The sequence below is a fragment of the Coenobita brevimanus genome, chromosome 26 (genome assembly GCF_032717465.1).
Source record: "Coenobita brevimanus isolate Jiangsu-jjx chromosome 26, ASM3271746v2, whole genome shotgun sequence".
NCBI lineage: Eukaryota > Metazoa > Arthropoda > Malacostraca > Decapoda > Coenobitidae > Coenobita > Coenobita brevimanus.
In genome coordinates this window covers 44,698,956-44,717,981 of record NC_136979.1, presented here as the reverse complement: position 1 = coordinate 44,717,981, position 19,026 = coordinate 44,698,956, and the positions used below count along the sequence as shown (strand labels likewise).

The 19,026-nt window shown below is 42.8% G+C and overlaps 1 protein-coding gene across 1 annotated transcript in view; it reads right to left on the bottom strand.

The window, feature by feature from the left end:
* Positions 1-1,210: 1,210 nt before the first annotated feature.
* The window catches only part of LOC145394199 (sialin-like), a 19,463-nt gene continuing 1,647 nt past the window's right edge, over positions 1,211-19,026 (bottom strand). Inside the window, exons 2-10 of the mRNA XM_080268186.1 lie at positions 13,057-13,280; positions 11,983-12,216; positions 8,141-8,228; positions 7,053-7,273; positions 6,490-6,639; positions 5,113-5,245; positions 4,452-4,693; positions 3,810-3,936; positions 1,211-3,458 (exon numbers count right to left, since the gene is read on the bottom strand). Coding sequence (XP_080124312.1) covers positions 3,367-3,458; positions 3,810-3,936; positions 4,452-4,693; positions 5,113-5,245; positions 6,490-6,639; positions 7,053-7,273; positions 8,141-8,228; positions 11,983-12,216; positions 13,057-13,280 — 1,511 coding nt within the window. The 3' untranslated portion in view covers positions 1,211-3,366. The remainder of the gene's footprint in view (positions 3,459-3,809; positions 3,937-4,451; positions 4,694-5,112; positions 5,246-6,489; positions 6,640-7,052; positions 7,274-8,140; positions 8,229-11,982; positions 12,217-13,056; positions 13,281-19,026) is intronic.

Genomic DNA, 19,026 nt, shown 5'->3' with positions numbered 1-19,026 from the left:
TCTGATGTTTCATGAACTCGCACACATGTACAAATCACTACTTTTCTTGCTTTTCACATAGTCTCCACCTCATTCAAAATTTCAAGCCTAGTCAAACAAATATTCAGCACAGGCTATCCCACACACGTTTACAAGTTTATACAATACATTATCTGGGTCTTATTTCTCATCCAATTCAGCACTACTTATGTACTAGAAAACTAAAGTAATATAAAAATATAGTCTAGCTGCCCACCAGACAACATAATAACCAGATCTATCAATAATGGATACGAATAGTGACGATGATTTGTTTCAAGTCAACCAAAATTTAAATGCGAAATATCACTCAGAACACGGGCATATTCTATCTATCTATCAATCTATATATATCATCGTCATCAGCCGTTTGGCCTATCCCGACCGAAGTCGGGACGATAGGGCCAATGTATCTCTACCAAGTGGCTTAGGCGGTCTGGTAGAGAATGCATGTAGGGTGAGAAGTGCTTGTAAGTGTAACTGTAGTGGCTTTGGATGTGTGGGTAGTCTGTGAACCAAGTGTAATCGGCCCGCGCAAGCCGACTGGGTGCAAGCATACTTTATAGTAAGCGACACTTGTTCAACCACAGCACCCCTTGTGTCCGCCAATGCAGTACGTGGCCGGGTGAACACTCCCAAAGTTTATTACCCTGGCTCCATTATCAATACTATTTTCCATATAACTGGTACTGTAATATGAGGGAAACAAACTGATCAACTTTATAGGCAGTAATAATAATGGACCCTGACTTGAAAAATTTTCTGGAATTTCCTTTACAGATTAAAAATAAAATAAAAAAGTATGTAAAAATTGCTGTTTGTAATGGAGGCAAACTGTACAGTGATTAATGTAGGTTGACTGTAAGCAAATCACTACAAGGACAGCGAGAAACATACACTGTATTACGGGCCATTTCTTCCAGCACCACAAATGAACTTTCGCCAACAATGATTATCGTTAAAAAAATGATGGTTATACTACATATATTTTCCCTCATGAACGTACGATCCATCAAATTCATCAATATAAGCATTTTTCTGTGATCAAATGTAGTACAGTTACAAGTGTTATTATTTGTGCGAATACTGTACATCACAGGATATCCAAGACTTTAGTGTAAATATAAATACGGTTATTACCTGTAGCTACATTATATAAATTCGATTCTGTCAGTGTCTCAATAACTTACACAAAAATCACCTCTAGTGAACTCAGGCTTTTAGGAGTTTGTTGTTCTTGTGCAAGGTTACCTTGTTCAAATCTTACATAACATCCTTCAGAATGTACAGACGTATGTATGTAAACAAGAATATAGCCAGGCAGCTACTATAACATGGGAAAGCTCAGTTGAGGAGTCCTGATGCTGTGAAGGAATAGCCCAAACATCCAACACTGCTACACTATGCAACAGAACAGTGAAAAAGGTGTAGTTCAGCTGCACGCCAAATTTTTCCTACGAATTTTGGAAACTTTGAACCAATTACACTCATTTTTTTTTTTTTTTTTTAAATCGAGGCGAAGATGCACTTGACAGGTTGGCGATGATTGGCTGAATGCAACATCACTGCATAATCTCTTTTACTCGTCAGCATTGTTAATTGACAATATATATATGAGGGAGAGATTTGGGTTAGTATATGTTATTCGGACATGTTGCATTCAGCCAACCATCACCAACCTGTCAAGTGCATCATCGCCTTAATTTACAGGAGGTTCTGTTTCCCTTTGAATTCTTATATTTCTATTGGTTATTTATTCTTGCTTTCTCCCCTCCATCCTTTCGGTCTCTTTTTTCGCAAGTAAAAATTTTAGGATCAAATGAAAATCAACATTGTAAATAAACACTCAAAGCATAAAAGCAAATCTCCGCCTCTGGAGGAGATGCATAGAGCACCATGCAGTCCCATCTAACTCCACAGACCACCTGACATAAAAAAAAAAAAAAATAGTAATAATTATACCGTAGAAAAAATTTAAGTGTGCAGCCAACATGACAATATAACTTTTCTTTATATAACGCTAACTGCCACCATGTCAACAATAAACATAAAAGTGGCATTCATACTTTCTCTACCGTAGATAAGCGATTCATGAATACTGATGAATGATATGATGAATCTGGCTGTCAGTACGCATCAGCTGTGAGTTTTACATCTGTACCGAAGATGAATGCTTGATGAATACGACACTAACATTTGCACCTTAAGTTAAATTCTTGGCAAACATGTCTTATTATTACTATACTCACTGTGTTTGAAGAAAGTCATTCGTACATTACAGTGAGCAGTCGCTGAACCAGATTATTCTGGCATTCTTTACGGATTGTTTCACCCTCCAAAAACTGAAAACGCTGCATCTCAGTATAGATTTAGTAGTTAAATTCTTTTTACGCTGAATTTACGTTGATTAGATTAGCAACCCCCGTACGTCTTCTTTCTTATTTACTTAAATCCTATCAAAAGTATTGTGCAGGCTTCGTAAAACAGCAGTTTACAGTTTCTTGGTGTGGAAACAACGGTTATGCTATCCAAATCTTGACCCTCTGATGTCCACACACATTGAAACTTTTATATTCTTGCTGAAACCAGACGATTTTATAGAGCTTATGAATGTCTTCTCGTCATCAGAGGGTTAAGAATATGGCTTTATATACTAGGTATTCAATACGATAAGGAAGAATACCAAACACGATTCCTTCTATCCACTCCGGCAATACAGGAACTGACAGACGCCGCATCAGCCATTTTACAAACTATTTTCTATTGCACTAGTTTCTGTGTGATAGCTGACGAGGCGCTTCTTGTTTATGGTGATGATGATGATGATGATAAATGACATGGAAAGAAACTGGTCTTGGCCGCTGAAACGGTTGAGCCACTTCCATTGAGAGAGAGAGAGAGAGAGAGAGAGAGGAGAGAGAGAGAGTTTTATGCCTATCAACTGAACAAGAGTCATTAAGGGTGACACCCTGTTTTTGCTTAGTACCAATCTCCTCCTAGAACATCCCATTTGCATTGCTGGGTTTATAGGGCAAGAGGCAACCAAATGTGGCTAACAGTCTGACCAGCCTCGGAACTGAACTCAGGATCTGCTAGTTGCACCCTGGATGTACTAACCAATGCACCATCAGCTATATCAAGGGTTGGCGGAGGCAGAGTAGTTTGTGAAGTGGAGTAAAATGTATGCAGTGAAGTGGAGAGAAGTGAACTCAGGATCTTCTAACTGCGACCTGAATGCGACAACCAGTTCACTCCCAGGTCCACTGAGGGTAGGTGGAGGCAGAGCAGCTCCATGGAGTGAAGTGGAGTGAGTGGAGTGATGTGGAGAGGCTGTTGGCTGGTTGTTACTTAAGGCAGATCTGACCTAACCGTGGAGTCACTCTTAGGGTCTTCAGTAATTAACGCAACACCTGTCTCCATCCTACCATTACAACTCTCACCTGGAATTTAAGAGAGAGAAGTGTTATCAACAATCATGATACCAGAAACAACAGAAATACTACTACTACTACTACTACTACTACTACACTACTACTACTACTACTACTTTAGTTAATTTGATTTTCACATGACAGAGGTGAGTCACTCCCGCAGCTTCAGTCCTTATTCGTGATTGCATGAAATTTGATGTCATTCTTATGAAGTAAGAATAAGTCTCCTTTGTCATTAGTCAAGGTGATGGAGATACGGCATTTTCAGGCCAAGATTAAATGGAAAGAGTACAGTAAGATATATTTCACCTAATGTTTAAGCAGATCTTAAGAAACAGGAGGATAATTTTGTGTACTGACCTTTCTGTTTCTTGGGTTCATTCCATGGCTGAACTTTGTCTGTGATAAAGATGATGTAGAGTGTGCATGTAACGAAGTATACCCCGACTGTGATGAGGAACACTGTACGCCATGCACTTAGCGTTTGCTGTACGGGAGAGAAAGGTTAGGCTAGGCTGGGTTAGGTGAATGAATAATAATTATTAAATTCCTCTAAAAATATTTTGACATTGGCTTTCTTGTAGATCTTCCACTCTCTCTCTCTCTCTCTCTCTCTCTCTCTCACACACACACACACACACACACACACACTTCATAGGCTGATTCCACACTGTCACTCCAGTCCATTGTTCATGATGCCTCCAGTGGTGACAGGTGCCAGTAATCCATCAAAGGAACCCACAGTGATTGTCAGTTGCAGATGAATGCCAGCCAGATCCACACACCTGACAGATTCCATACTGCTGCCCCACACACTCTGAAGAATGCACACTGTTAATTCACACACTCCACACCTCTACAGGCCACACACTTCTGGACTCCACATTCCTACTCCACAAAGACAGACTTTCCAAACTTCACACTCTCGCTTCACACATTCCCACCACTCCACACTACAGTGGTATATTACATCTTACCACTCCATATTCCTAATCCACTCACGTTATTCTCTGTGATGCTTCCAGTGATGACCGGAGCCAGCATCCCAGCAAAGGACCCCAAGGTGTTTGTGAGTCCCAGCAGAGTGCCAGCGAAGTTCGGCGCCAGCTCCTGATGTGAGCACAGGAAGCCACAGTTGGCACTCCCATTGAGGCCAACTGAGGCACACAACACTACCATTGCCAGTGCAGTGTTGCAGTTGACAAAGCACATCAACATTAGCCCCACCATAGGACCGTACAGGGCTGGAAATGGGCAAAGTGAGAATCAGCCTTATTTATTTCATTACAATTGCTTGGTCATTCATTACAAATGCATAGTCTTGATACAGATATCTACTTAATACTCTGATAATGTCAATTAAATACTAACAAATTAATCTGACTACGCATGTGTTTACTCGGTGACTTGGGCAGCAGAGATACGGTACATATCAGTCAGCTGCATAGTCAAGTGGGTTGCTGGCATAACACTGATCACCCCTGAAATATGCCTGGCCACCCCAAATTTCTGTCGTAATACCCGTGACGTCACTAGAGAGTTCTTTCTGGATCACCCCATAATTAGACTTTGCCATCCTCAGGTCACCCCATTTTTGTAATCATACTTATGTCCTTGATCTCTGTCCATCTGCCTATCTGTCTGTCATACTGCTTACACTCACCTATAGCCATAGACAGCCTGCGTATTGCCAAAAGTGATAGTTTTCTTGCTGCAGTGAGTCGGTCCATGGTAGTGCCCCACACGTAGCCCCACAGCCACATCACCAGGAACGGCAGCGCAGACATCAGTCCATTCTGAGAATGGGCAGGATTGGGTCAGAATTTGAATAAGAATCGTTTTTATCATCATTAGAGTCATCATAACACGATGATTGGAATTATCGACATCATCATCATTATCATCAACAGCTTTAACATTATCATCGATACTGTAGCCAAACTCATCATTATTCCTATTACTGTCCCTGCACACTGTAATTATACACAGAGCCATTTTCATCAACATTAACATTGTCATCAAATTCCTTATCATCAACCCCAGCATTCCTTAACACATCCTCACACACCCTCAGGCACGTGTTCACACACCCCATGCACTCAAACCCTTCCCAGTGCATCACCCACCTCACCTTCACACACTCACAACATTAAGGACCCTCCTCCAACACCTACACACACAATCCCAAGCTCTCACACAATCTCTCACATCCCCAAACACCTCTTTCACCCTTTTATGACCCATCTTAAATGCCAGGACCAACTTGCCTAGCCCCGGGCTCCGACGCTCCTCATGGGGCAACGTAGGATTGGATGATGGATGGATGGATGAACACCCTCACATCCTTTCACATGCTCTGCACCACACCCTTACACAGATCCATCTGTATCATGACCTTAGTCGATTTGTTTATATCTGAGGGAACTGGGCCAGTCCTACAGGACTGAACAGTAAGTCGTGGATGCATTAAATTCTATGTACTTTCGCTATGAGTCAGGAATGAGTTTCCTTGGTTACTAGTCAGATTTACCTTTCGATCTGACTAAACCTGGCTATGAACTGAGACGAAAAGTGTTAGGGATCTTTGTCACATGAAAATATACCAACAATAGCACATCACATACACCATTATACCCAAAGACACTCACACAACCTATCCTATACCCTAACACACCCTCGCCCACACCTACACAATTACACACCCGCCTATCCCACACTCTAACACACCCTCACCATACCAGCACAATTTCACACAACCTATTCCACACCCCAACACACTTTCACAACTACCTACCCTAAATCATACCACACTCCCCACACCTACACACCCTCAAACATATCCCACATCCTAATACACCTTCCCCCACAATTTCACACCCTGACACACCCTCACTCACACCTACACACCCTATCCTAGACCCTGATACATCATTCCCAACACCTACACACACCCTGCTCCACATCTACATACCCTAAGTCATTCTTCCCCACACCTACACACCCTCCCTCACATCTACTCTACACCCACACCCACACCCACCTGCCCCATATCGAAGTGCTGTATGTTCTTGAGGTAGGTGGGCAGCTCAGTAAGGAGTGTGTAGAAGCCGAAGTCATAGCCGAGAGCACCAAGCATGAGACCCCAGAACGGAGCAGACTTGATGATGTCACGCCAAGGCAGGGCAATAACCTGGGGCGACGAGGGAACATTAATAGGTTATACAAAAAAAGCAAAGAAATGAAAGAAATTTATACATTAAGAGTTTCAAGATATTTCGTGCAGCTCTTATGTATAGGCTAATGGTCATCAGGCGACATACAACAGATGTGTGAGCATTTTAATATTTACCATATAACACTTCAATTACACGAGCACTTCCATGATCGTAAAAGACATAGAACTTACATGTACATATGAGTAAATTAAATGGCGTTGTAAGCCCTCACTTCGACCCCCCTCACACACATACAGAGTCATATACTCATAGACAACCTGATGCTCTAATACAATAGGTATATAATCAACTTCATTACTCATCTTCTTTTAATCCCTTATACCCTAAAGCACTGTTAGTTCTTTCTTGAAGCGTCTTAACTCCTTACCTCAGCACTCTTGATGTTGCCACTAAATGCCTGTATGTGTGCCAGCTCCTTCCTGGATATCCTTGGGTGCATCTCTGGCCTGTCGTGCACCAGAAGGAACCACGCCAAGCCCCACACCAGACCCAGACCGCCGAACAGGTAGAAGGAAGACGACCACCCCAGCTCCGACGAACTGAGCCATCCGCCGATAGGAAGGCAGAGAACAGTGCCGAGAGGAAAACCTGAAAGAAGATGGGGCTTTATTAGATGGCAGAGAGAGACTGAAAGACGACAAACATGTTGAGCACAGTGGCGAGGGAAAAGCCTAACAGATAAGGTCTAGTTTGATGGAAGAATGAGAGAGGAAACAAAAAAAAGGGATGTACCAAACTGGCTGTAGGAAGAGAAGAGATGTGATGTGTCTCATCATGTTGTTGAAGACAACTGAAAAATGGAAAGGGGGGGGGGCAAAAAAAAAAAAAAAGCTGAGGGAGAGATAAAGATGAAGGATGTGGACTGCAAGAGTAATAGAAAGAGAGGTTGTGGAGGAGAACAGACTCAGTGGTAATAAGGATGGATAATTCGAAATGCATATCGTACTAGAGTACACAGATTTCTTTTTACCATTTCATTACGGTAATGTCTCTTTTTTCCAGTTATATTTCCTACTTTCAAGTAGTTTCAGGTGGCTGTAGCCATCATGTTGTGGCCAGAATAGGCCCATACTCCATTATTGTCCCAGGTCTTTAGTGGTAAAAGGTAATTTGTGAAATGAGCTGCTGGATCGAAAACTAACGTAGAAATAAGAGTAACAAGTTAGCCCAAAGGCAAATATGCAGGTTATAAGACAAACGAAGGTATATATATAATATATATCTATATCTATATCTATCTATCTATCTATCTATCTATATCTATATATATATAGATATATATATATATATATATATATATATATATATACATACACACACACTCCTATAAAGATGGCTTGGTTCATTGTTAACATCTGATATCAATGCCTTCTTAAATCAGACACATACTAATAAGAGATATTTAGAGATCGATGTGTTACGCTTTGTCTATCGATGCAGGTGTGAGAGACTGACCTGAGTATATGATGGTGTTGTAGCGACTTCTCTCCAACGGTGGCACCCACGCGGCGATCATGGAGTTGATGGCGGGGAATACCACACCCTGTAATATCAATACCTTATTAAAACATACCACAAACACCTGAGAACCATAACACTGTACCACCAACTCCATTTGAAAAAAGAAATTAAAACAGCAATACCAGAGGGCTTATCAGATTATACCAACAGTACCACTACGCATCACCATCCACTCTCAGTCACTTACACCAACCATCCCTCACATGCTCAGCCATTCACTCACTAGCCACTCACACTATCATCTCTCCAACCCCCCCCCCTCCACTTCCCTATCACCATTCAACAACAAATCCCCTCTCTCTCTCTCTCTCTCTCTCTCTCTCTCTCTCTCTCTCACACACACACACACACACACACACACACACAGCGTCTTTATCCGTACGAATGAGTGGCTGAAAGTTCACACAGACGCCATACTCGTATTTGATGCCTATTCACTCGAGACGTATATGTCTGGATTATCATAAGTATTTATATGACATTCACTTGTTTTAAACCAGATGCACAAATCTCATGAATAGCCTTATAAATCACGTGGGTTGAGTATTAGGAGACGCAGGAGATAAAGGTGTACTCTCTCTGTTACTGTAAAATTTGCTGGTTACCCCACTGCTTTCGACAGTACGGTAGACATAAAATCAAGTAACAAGAAGCAGGAACATCCACCTACGTCACTCGCTGCACAAGTCGCGGGGTATTCAGTCGGTGCCTTTATAAACTATACGATACGAGTGTAGGTGCATCCCCTCTCCTCATTACACATATACACACGTACAAGCCTTCATTTCTTTCACACGTAAACCTCACGCGCCGTCCCTTCTCTCTCTCTCTCTCTCTCTCTCTCTCACTACATATGAGTATATAATATACAATCATATAATTATGTTGTATATACTGTAATACTGTATACGGAATATACCGTAATACAACATAGATAGATAGCTAAATAAATAGATAGATAGACAGATAGACAAACTGATAGATAGACATGGTGCCGACTAGTGGAGAGAGAGAGAGAGAGAGAGAGAGAGAGCGCTTGTAACTTGAAACACTACGTAACAGGCCCTTAGATTTTTATATGAACACTAAGGGCTGTCATTTCGCCACAATTGGCAGAACTTTTTCCCCACACGACATTCACGGCACTGTCTCAGTCATAAGGGGCTTCCCAACACCCACCACATCACCACACATCCCAACCACCATCATCACACCACCACACATCCCAATCACCAACACCATCACAGCACCACACATCCCAACCACCAACACCCACCTGCACAATACTACTTAACAATACTATTTTTGCAATATACTACCAGGTCGATTAAACACCTCTAAGAGCGAGGCCTCGTGCATTTATTTGTCAACCATCGTGGCGCCCCCACTACAACGGGTCGGGGTGTGGGAATCCGACAGGAAACATCACATTACGTGGTGCTCTTACACCTTTAGACCATCGGTGGCCAGGTGGCTACCAGGGCCCGTATGCATAAAAGGTCCTGGGACCTAGGAACTAGTCGCAAGTCGTAGGAGCTGATCCCAAGTCGCAGGACTTGTTTATAAACGCTCCCACGTCCTAGGACTGGTCCTAAGACACGGAGATTTTAGGTGTAGCCAGGGAGGTGACTTACGACTTAGGAATATTCCTAGGACCTGAAAATGGCTGAACAACAACAAGCTCCGAGGCGTCAGCAGAGAACTTTTCGCCCACGTAGGGACGTGTTGAATGAATTAAGTGATGCAGAACTGATAAGCAGATACCGTTTGGATCGTGCAGGAATTATTTTTGTTACTGACTTGGTAAGAGATGTCCTGCAAAGTCCATCTGAGAGGAACCAAGCACTTACCCCGGAGATGAAAGTGATCATTTTGTTGAGATATTTGGCCACAGGTAAAATGCAACTACGCAGCAGTGATGATTTGGGACCCTCAGAGCCTACAGTCAGCAGAGTTATATCACAGACATTAAATGTGTTCTACAGACGTGGAATAATGTGTAGATTCTTGAAGTTCCCCACAGACCCCCAAGAACTACAGAGGAAAAAAAATCGAATTTATGGAGATTGCTGGCTTCCCAGGGGTGGTTGGAGCAATTGATGGGACACATGTGAGAATAATAGCCCCAAAAGAGTTTGAAGAAGAATATGTGAACAGAAAGCGGTATCATAGCATTAATGTACAAGTTGTTTTTGATGCCAAGTACAGAATTATTAACTGTTTGGCCAAGTGGCCAGGGTCATTGCATGATGCTAGGATACTCGGTGAAAGTGGACTTAAAAGAATGTTAGTTGTGCTGTTGAAGATTATGTCCATTGTCTCCATTTCTGTACTGAATATGTTGCCAAACGAGGTTGAATGCTCCCGCATCGTCTGTATGTTTACAATACACGATAGCCTAGCGTCCACAGAAAAAAGAAAATGTAACTGGAAAATAGATACTTACATTCATCAAGAAATCCACCTACATTATTTCTATAACCATTTTATGACTTAGAGTATTTTACTACATAATATATCTCTCTATCTTGGCCAAAAACTGCATTTTCGAAAAAAAATATTGCTACAGTTAGCATTTTTCCTAAGTCTGGGACTTGGGAAAAATTCCTGCGTAGGAATTGCCATGTACGTCCTAGGTAGTGTTTATGAATCGATTCCCAGGACACAGTCCCAGCTGAGAGCAGTTCTTAGGACTTTCCTAGGAACGTTTTTGAATAGGGGCCCAGGCCTCGCTCTTAGAGGTGTTTAATCGACCTGGTGGTATATTACAAACTGTCATCCTGCAAATACCACTTCCGTGGGGCAGATGATGGCTGAATAGGTACAGAGGTGGCCTGCAGTCCTAATGGACCCATGACCCAGGTTCAAATCCCGGTTGGGGCAGGGAATAGCTTAAGGATTTGAATATCATAAAAAGCAGACTTTACTGATCTACTAGAAGATCCACCAACATGTGAAAATACCCCCGCTAATACCAACATACCAGTCCTGCATGAGACAGCCTTAGCATGTATTCAATATGGACGGTGGGTGTTAGCGCCGAAGTGGTGACATGTAGAGGCGTATGGCATGTAGCAGGACTACTGCGCCTTGGGAGCAGGCTGTGGCGCCTATGCCCAAAGTCGCACACATAAAAAAAAATAAATAACACCACCACACACACAACCACACCACACAAGTACCCCAAAACCACGCGACAACATCATATCACAGCCCCACAACCATCCCGCACTGGCACACGTACACACACCTCACCACAGCATTACACCAAAACCCCACACAACATTCCACTCCGCATACACATACCTCTACAACCACATCCCCCCACAAACACATTTATACCCCCACCACCCACCCACATCATCTTCACCCCCATCACCCACCACACACCTCCACCTACACCACCACCACCCACCCACACCTCCACCTCCAACCCCACCTCCCACCCACACCTCCACCTACACCTCCATCACCCGCCTGCATAATACCACCCAACATCCTGACGGCGACCAGGAGCGGAACGGAGGATTTGGCCGAGATGTTTGTAGAGACTGTATGGATGGCTGTGATGAAGACGCCCAACCTTACCGTACCAAGTCACATCAGCACCACACCACACACAACCACACCCATACCACACACCCAGCCCCATAGCCACACCACCATCATCCCATAACCCTAAACCACAATTCACACTTATCCCTGACCTATCCTACCATCATACACTCGCACAACGCCACAACACCACGCCACTATACTCCACCAACACTACCCACCTGCACAATGCCACTCAACACCCTGACGGCGACCAGCAGCGTGACAGAGGACCGTGCTGAGATAGGTGTTGCGACTGTGAGGATGGCTGAGATGAAGATGCCCAGGCCGAACACCAGCTTGCCACCTAGGTACTCTGCTGCCCTGCCCCCTGGGATGTTGGTCAACGCGTACCCCCAGAAGAACGAACCCAGTATCAGACCCTGGACACTCTCGTCCCAGTCAAATTCACCTTCCTGTTGGCGGGAAGGAGGAATCATTAATCCTTACACGACGATAGCTTATTCTCAACCACTTCCATCCAGCGCTGACATTGTCCACTGTATTCTTGCTAAACAGATGCTTTTATTCAGTTAAGAAGTGACCCCTTCAAAATTTGACATATTTCATAAATTTAACATAATCGTTTGATGGTGGCATGATTAGAATAACGATGTCAACGGTATGAAGGGATTAAAAAAAAAAAGTTATCTTTCAATCCGAGGACATCGTTTCATCACATTCTTGCCATCTCAAGACGATTTTATTCAGCTCGGGACAAACTCTTCGAACAGGAGTGGCCCAATATAACTTTAATAAGCTCTTTAAATATGAAAGACCTTTCCTAAGTTCAGTACTTAAATTAAGAGGGCCTAGCCAGAATTAGGGGACTAATTCTGAAAACTAATGATGAATGCAGTACATTCTCTGGGCAAAATTCATTGACGTGATCGTATGACATTTGGTCTCACTAGGCATAAGCTTTAACACCCCGTTTCCTGTGGCCCAGCAGTCCTCCTACGAGCAATGTCACACATCTTCATATGTTCATGACAGAAATGAGCAATTTGCATAAATTGTCAACAATTAAAAGGAAATCTGGGGCATTCTTATCTTTTCCTGAAAAGAGTAATTCATCATTTGTAATTATTTTTATGGGGGTTACGAAAAAAAAATAAAGGGAATGCTCTGGGATATCGAGGATTCTACAGGGGGGGTCTAGGGAAGGGGTGAAATATTTGGAAATAGCTACAGATTTACAGCAATGAATAGCAATGAATTTATCTTCCAAATTTTTTTAGACTCTGATTCCTCACCAGTTCTTCTCGTGACGCTGTGGAGTTGAGGTCATCCGTTGTGGGTGCAGGACAGATGTTAGAAACGTCCTGTGTGTGATTGTCGGTGTGGTTACCGCCGTGATGCCCTTTGCCCCCCACCATGGCCACTATGGCGATGGAGAGAATCACCCTCATGGCGTACATTAGGGCGATACCCACCAATGCCAACCCAGCGAATGTGTACCGCACCTGCCAACATCCGCCTGAAAAAACAAACAACACAGTTCAGTACACGGGGAAAAAAGAAGACTGAGAGAGAGAGAGAGAGAGAGAGAGAGAGAGAGAGAGAGAGAGAGAGAGAGAGAGAGAGAGAGAACAGGCATGATTATTCTCTTTACTATATTTCATCATCATCATCATCCAAGCTATATTTCCCACCTAAAATATGGTGTGAATTTAAAACAAAGGGGAGGGGGAGCACAATGTGTCCTTAAATAAAGGGCAGAATAATTTGCATAGGCTACTTTCCTCAAACTAACTAAGTTATACAAATTAGTACATATAAAGCCGAGATCTATAATTTATCGTTAAAATGGCGTTATTATGTGTGAGTAATATTCATCTATCTGTCTGTCTATATAGAGTGAGTATATATATATATATATATATATATATATATATATATATATATATATATATATATATATATAAATATATGCACAAGTAATAATGTAATGCTTTAGTTAACAATAATAAACGCGAAAATATGCATCTGACGTGAGTAGAGATCACTTTGTTCCCAGCGACACACACACACACACACACACACACACACACACACACACACACACACACACACACACACTCTCTCTCTCTCTCTCTCTCTCTCTCTCTGTCGTAGTACAATATGGGGTTGGATAGCGTGGCCGGAATGTTGGCAGTGGGACACAGGCGCGTTGCCCTTACTTAGTGACGTCAGTTCCGGGATGCGTGACGGCGGTGAGGGGGACAGCGACTCTGGGCTCGTGTTCATTTTGTCATCATCATTATTATCATCATTATCAACTCTAACACCAACAATAACAACAAGAAGAGCATGGATACCGTCATCATTATAATCATCACCAGTATATCATCATCACCACCACCAATAGCACCACCACCATTACCACCACTACCACCACCACCACCACCAATACCCCCCCCCACAACCACCACCGCCACCACCAGGCTTTGAGACAACTTCTGGATTATGTAAGGTAAAGGAATTATTGTCTGTCTTCATCTGACGGAACTGTGACACCAACAATGCGAATACTGTGCCGTAGTTGCATGAAATTCAATGAGCTTTAGTCATGAGGCAAGACTGAGTGTCCTTGGTTACTAGTCAAATCAAGCCTCTAATTTGACTACACTTGGCCATCAACTAAGCTGAAGAGTGTTTGGAGTCTTTGTCAGGTAAGAGTAAAGTGAGGTTAGAATCCATTTGACAACTGCTGGTAAATTCAAGAAGAACTCATCTACCCCTGAGATGAGACGGTATAAAGGAAATTTTAACCACAAGAGTACGCTTAACACACACACACACACACACACACACACACACACACACACACACACACACACACACCAGGGTACAGACAATGGTGCAAAGTTTAAGATCAACAAAAGAAATCTGAAGACCACTACGTTGCATGATACTGGGGGTCCTATTGTGAGTGGCTTTGGAAATCTGTGACACCTATTCATTTGCGATTTCTCCAGCACATTGCAACTCACTATCCTGTTGTATGCTACCGATGCAAACTACCCTCATAACAAAATACCATAAATAGCATACAGGAATAAGTTAAGGTGTAATATGAAAATTATATCGCTAAAGGAGACGTATTTAGAAGCTACCTAGACCAGTTACAATGCGTGCCTGGAGGTAAGGGATATTTTTGAAACGTGGTTCAGTGTTATAATTCCCGAAAAATTGTCTGCCCTTAAGCAAAACAGATAAAGCGTCAGGCTCACTAGAAAATTGGCTGGCATCATCATGTGTATTGCAGGGATGGCTCAGTTTGCTGGTGTGGGCGTGGGTGTGGCAGTAGGAATAGGGAATAAATATACGATACGGGGTAGGCAGTGATAATGCCGACTGAACCGTCCCCACAACACACAAGAAATCGCCCGACGGAGAGGCAGAAGAACCCGACATACTGGCCACCCCGTACACAGCCCAGGGTTGATGCTTTAAGGCAGACTGTGACAGGGTGTGGGGGTGTTGGCAGAAGGGGTGATCAGTGAACCATAACCACAGACAACAGTGTGAGTACAACATGGCTGAGTCACACACACACAAAGTCCTGTCACAACAAGGGTATTTTTATCATATATTTTGCGGGAAGGAAATGGAATTTACGATGCAGAATCATGGCGCTCAATACCCTGTCGATTTTTTTTTTTTTTTTTTTTTTTAAGGAAAAAAATAAGGGAGAGTGCAGAAGTTTTAGGAGGAGCAAGCGTACGATGGAGAGAGAGAGAGAGAGAGAGAGAGTAGTTATCACTGCTCACAAGTTAAGGTTAACAGTAGCGCAATGAAAGGTTGGGATATGAGTGACTGGCAGACCCAGGAACAATAATTTAATAAGTAAGTAGAAAATAGGCAAAAGGCAGACAGGGATGATTCGAACTTCAAATAAGTGTCCGTCCTAAGTTCAAACTTTTAGTTAACAGATAAAAAATAAAAAGACATAAACAAACAAAAAGTACATAAATAAACAAAAATAGAAATAAAATTAAAAAACAATACGATAACGCCCAAACAAACCATCGAATGAAAACAAAAAACATGGATCCTTTAAAAATGCACTTATCAGATTTCATCCTAAGTAATATATATATATATATATATATATATATATATATATATATATATATATATATATATATATATATATATATATTGTGAAAGGGTTATAGAGGAAAAGGCTTATCACGTGGTCTAAAAGTGTGTTTAAATTTTAGCTTCCTGGTTAACGTGTTGTGAGAAGCGGGTACATTAATAAAAAAAGAACAAAACCCCTGCACACACACACATGAAACCCCTCCACACACACACACACACACACACACACACACACACACACACACACACACACACACACACACACACACACACACACACACACCGTACAGCATAAAAAACACTCTTTTTTTTGTCTGACTGGAATTATTACAGCGAGAGATAGAGATAGTGACTTAGATATAAACAGATTTGTTATAACACAGTAATACAGATACCACCACTCCCTACCCTTCCTCTTCCTTGATAATCCCCTCCCTCTCACCCTTCCCTAAATTATATCTCCCCCTCCTCTTCCTCCTCCCCCTTCTCTCTCCTGCATTCCCTCCACTCCTCTCACTTCTAATGCAATATTCCTTACTCTTCCTCGTTACCCCCTACCCCTTTCAGATCCCCTCCCCATTCCCCTATCTCTTAATCGTCCCCTCCCGCCTGCCCCCTTTTCCAGATTCTATCAAATTTGCCTTCTCCCCCTTCCTATATGTCCCCTTCCTCTACCCTCTCCCCCCCTTCCTAGATAGCAACTTCCCCCACTCTCGTTCCCCTTCCTAGACGTTCCCTAGCCCTCTTCGAATCTTCCCTCCTCCACACTAGATGTTCATCCTTCTTCCTCTTCCTAGATGTAACTCCCCTTATCCCTGCCCCCACCCAACCCACCTCCCCCTTCCTCGATGTCCCTCCCAATTCTCTTATATACTTTCTTCCATTTTCTACACGTTCCCTCTTCCTTTTTCTCTCCCTCTTCTGCTTCTCTCTCTCTCTCTCTCTCTCTCTCTCTCTCTCTCTCTCCCCCTTCTCTTTTCTCCTTTTGGCTTATCCCACCCCCACCTAACCCCACCCCCACTTCTTTCATAACCCTCCCCACTTTCAGATATTCTCTCCCTCTTGTTCTTCTCACCCTCTTCCCCTCCTAACATTCTTTCCCACAATACCTCTCCTAATCTCCCTGTCTTTAGTACTAGATGCTCTCTCCCCCGTCTTAGATCTCCCCCCCCCTCCCTTCCCAAAAATACCTTCTCACTTAGATGGTTTCCCTCCTCATCCGTCCTAGACGGTCCCTCGCTCCCTCCCTCCCTCCCTCTCTCTCTCTCTCTCTCTCTCTCTCTCTCTCTCTCTCTCTCTCTCTCTCTCTCTCTCTCTCACTTGTTTCTTCCCTCTCTGCTAGATATCTCCCCCACTCCTGGCCACAACTCTCTCATCTCTCACTACGTTTTTCTTTTCCGGCAATCATGTTCCTTTCTCCTTCTCCTTCCTTCTTGCCTTTACCTCGGCTTTATCTCGAGGGATATACATACATACATACATATCCATCGTTCATATATATACACATATATATACAGTATATATATATATATATATATATATATATATATATATATATATATATATATATATATCATCATCATCATCATCATCCAATCCTAAATTGCCCCATGAGGAGCGTAGGAGCCCGGGGCAAGGCGGTTGGTCCCGACATTTAAGATGAGAGTGACCAGCCTCACTCATCCCTGAGTGGCATTACATGAGCAATCAACCCCAACCATACCTTGGATATAAACTTTCACCGGCTCAATCCGATTGGAGCGCCTTAATTACCCACTAAACCACCAGGCACCAAAATTTGGTTATATGGTTACCACCCAGCGTAGTAAATGGTTTCCTGGTGCACAGGAAACCATTTGGCTTGTCACTCAGTGTCGAGTCACCCACAGGCTGAAGGAAGTGGAAAGAATGAAGGAAAGAAAGACAGAAGAGGGAGTGTAAAGTCACCCGTAGGCAGAAGGACAAGGAAAGAATGAAGGAAAGAAAGACAGAAGAGAATGGAAGGAAAGAAGGATGGAGAGGAAAGGGCAACCACCCGAGAGCAGCACTACATCGAGTGAGTGGATGGTGAGCGCCCCCACCTCCCACATATTATATATATATATATATATATATATATATATACAGTATATACCCCACTTAATACTGTGAAGCATGGGCGAATCTTAGGGATACACAGGCCACTCTTACGTAAGTGCATATGGTATGTTACCCAGGGAGTTTTTATTTCTCCAAATTTGCATAAAACTGCAATAAACAGGCTGTTGCCTTGGCTGCAGTACCATTCTAACCTCTTTACTATACTGTAGTTCATTCACTTGAACTTGGCCTAAATTTTCATTCTGCAGCTTATAGCACATAGCTCAGTGGCAGAAAAAGACAATACTATGGTTCTATATCCTTTTTGCACCACTTCTTCATGACTGGCAAATTCTCACGTTAATCAGTCGTTATATCTCAGCATTCAAAATAGGGAGCTGACAGTTTTAGCCCGCGGTGAAGTGAACGAATATAGTACGGGACGTGTTTGTCGTTCACTGTTGCTGCCTGTCAACGATTTTATTCCACTTAGGGGGAACGTCTGGCAAGAAGGGGGATAGAAACGATGCCCAGTAACCTCATTCACCGAAAAAAAAAAAAATCTCCCCAAAACTAAAGAGAATCGCAAGGTAGTAACACTGATTGAAGAAAGATGTCCCTGGGTTAAAATATGAAAGATGTCCTGGGGTTAAAATGAGAAAGATGTCCTTGGGTTAAAATGATAAAGAGGTGCTCAGTTCAATGGGTGACGGGATGCATCTGTGGGTGAGAAATCTGCTAATTTTCACTTCCTTGAAACACCACGGGTCACCATTCCTGTCCTTAGGGGTACCCGTAAGCACTTCCATCCTCCTCTTTACGTCTTCAGTTCGAGCCCATTTCTATTCATTCTTTTTTTCCGAATGGGTATTTTATTTAGCTTTGAGAAGGGTTTTTATAGTGGACGAAATCTACGGAGAGTTTCACCCCTTCACTCTGCGTAAGTTTCATCACAGTCATGACCATCCTTGCCCTTTTTTCCACTTGGGGTTTGGTTAAGGTAGGATCCAGGAGTCAGGCAGGAAAAAGTACGAGAG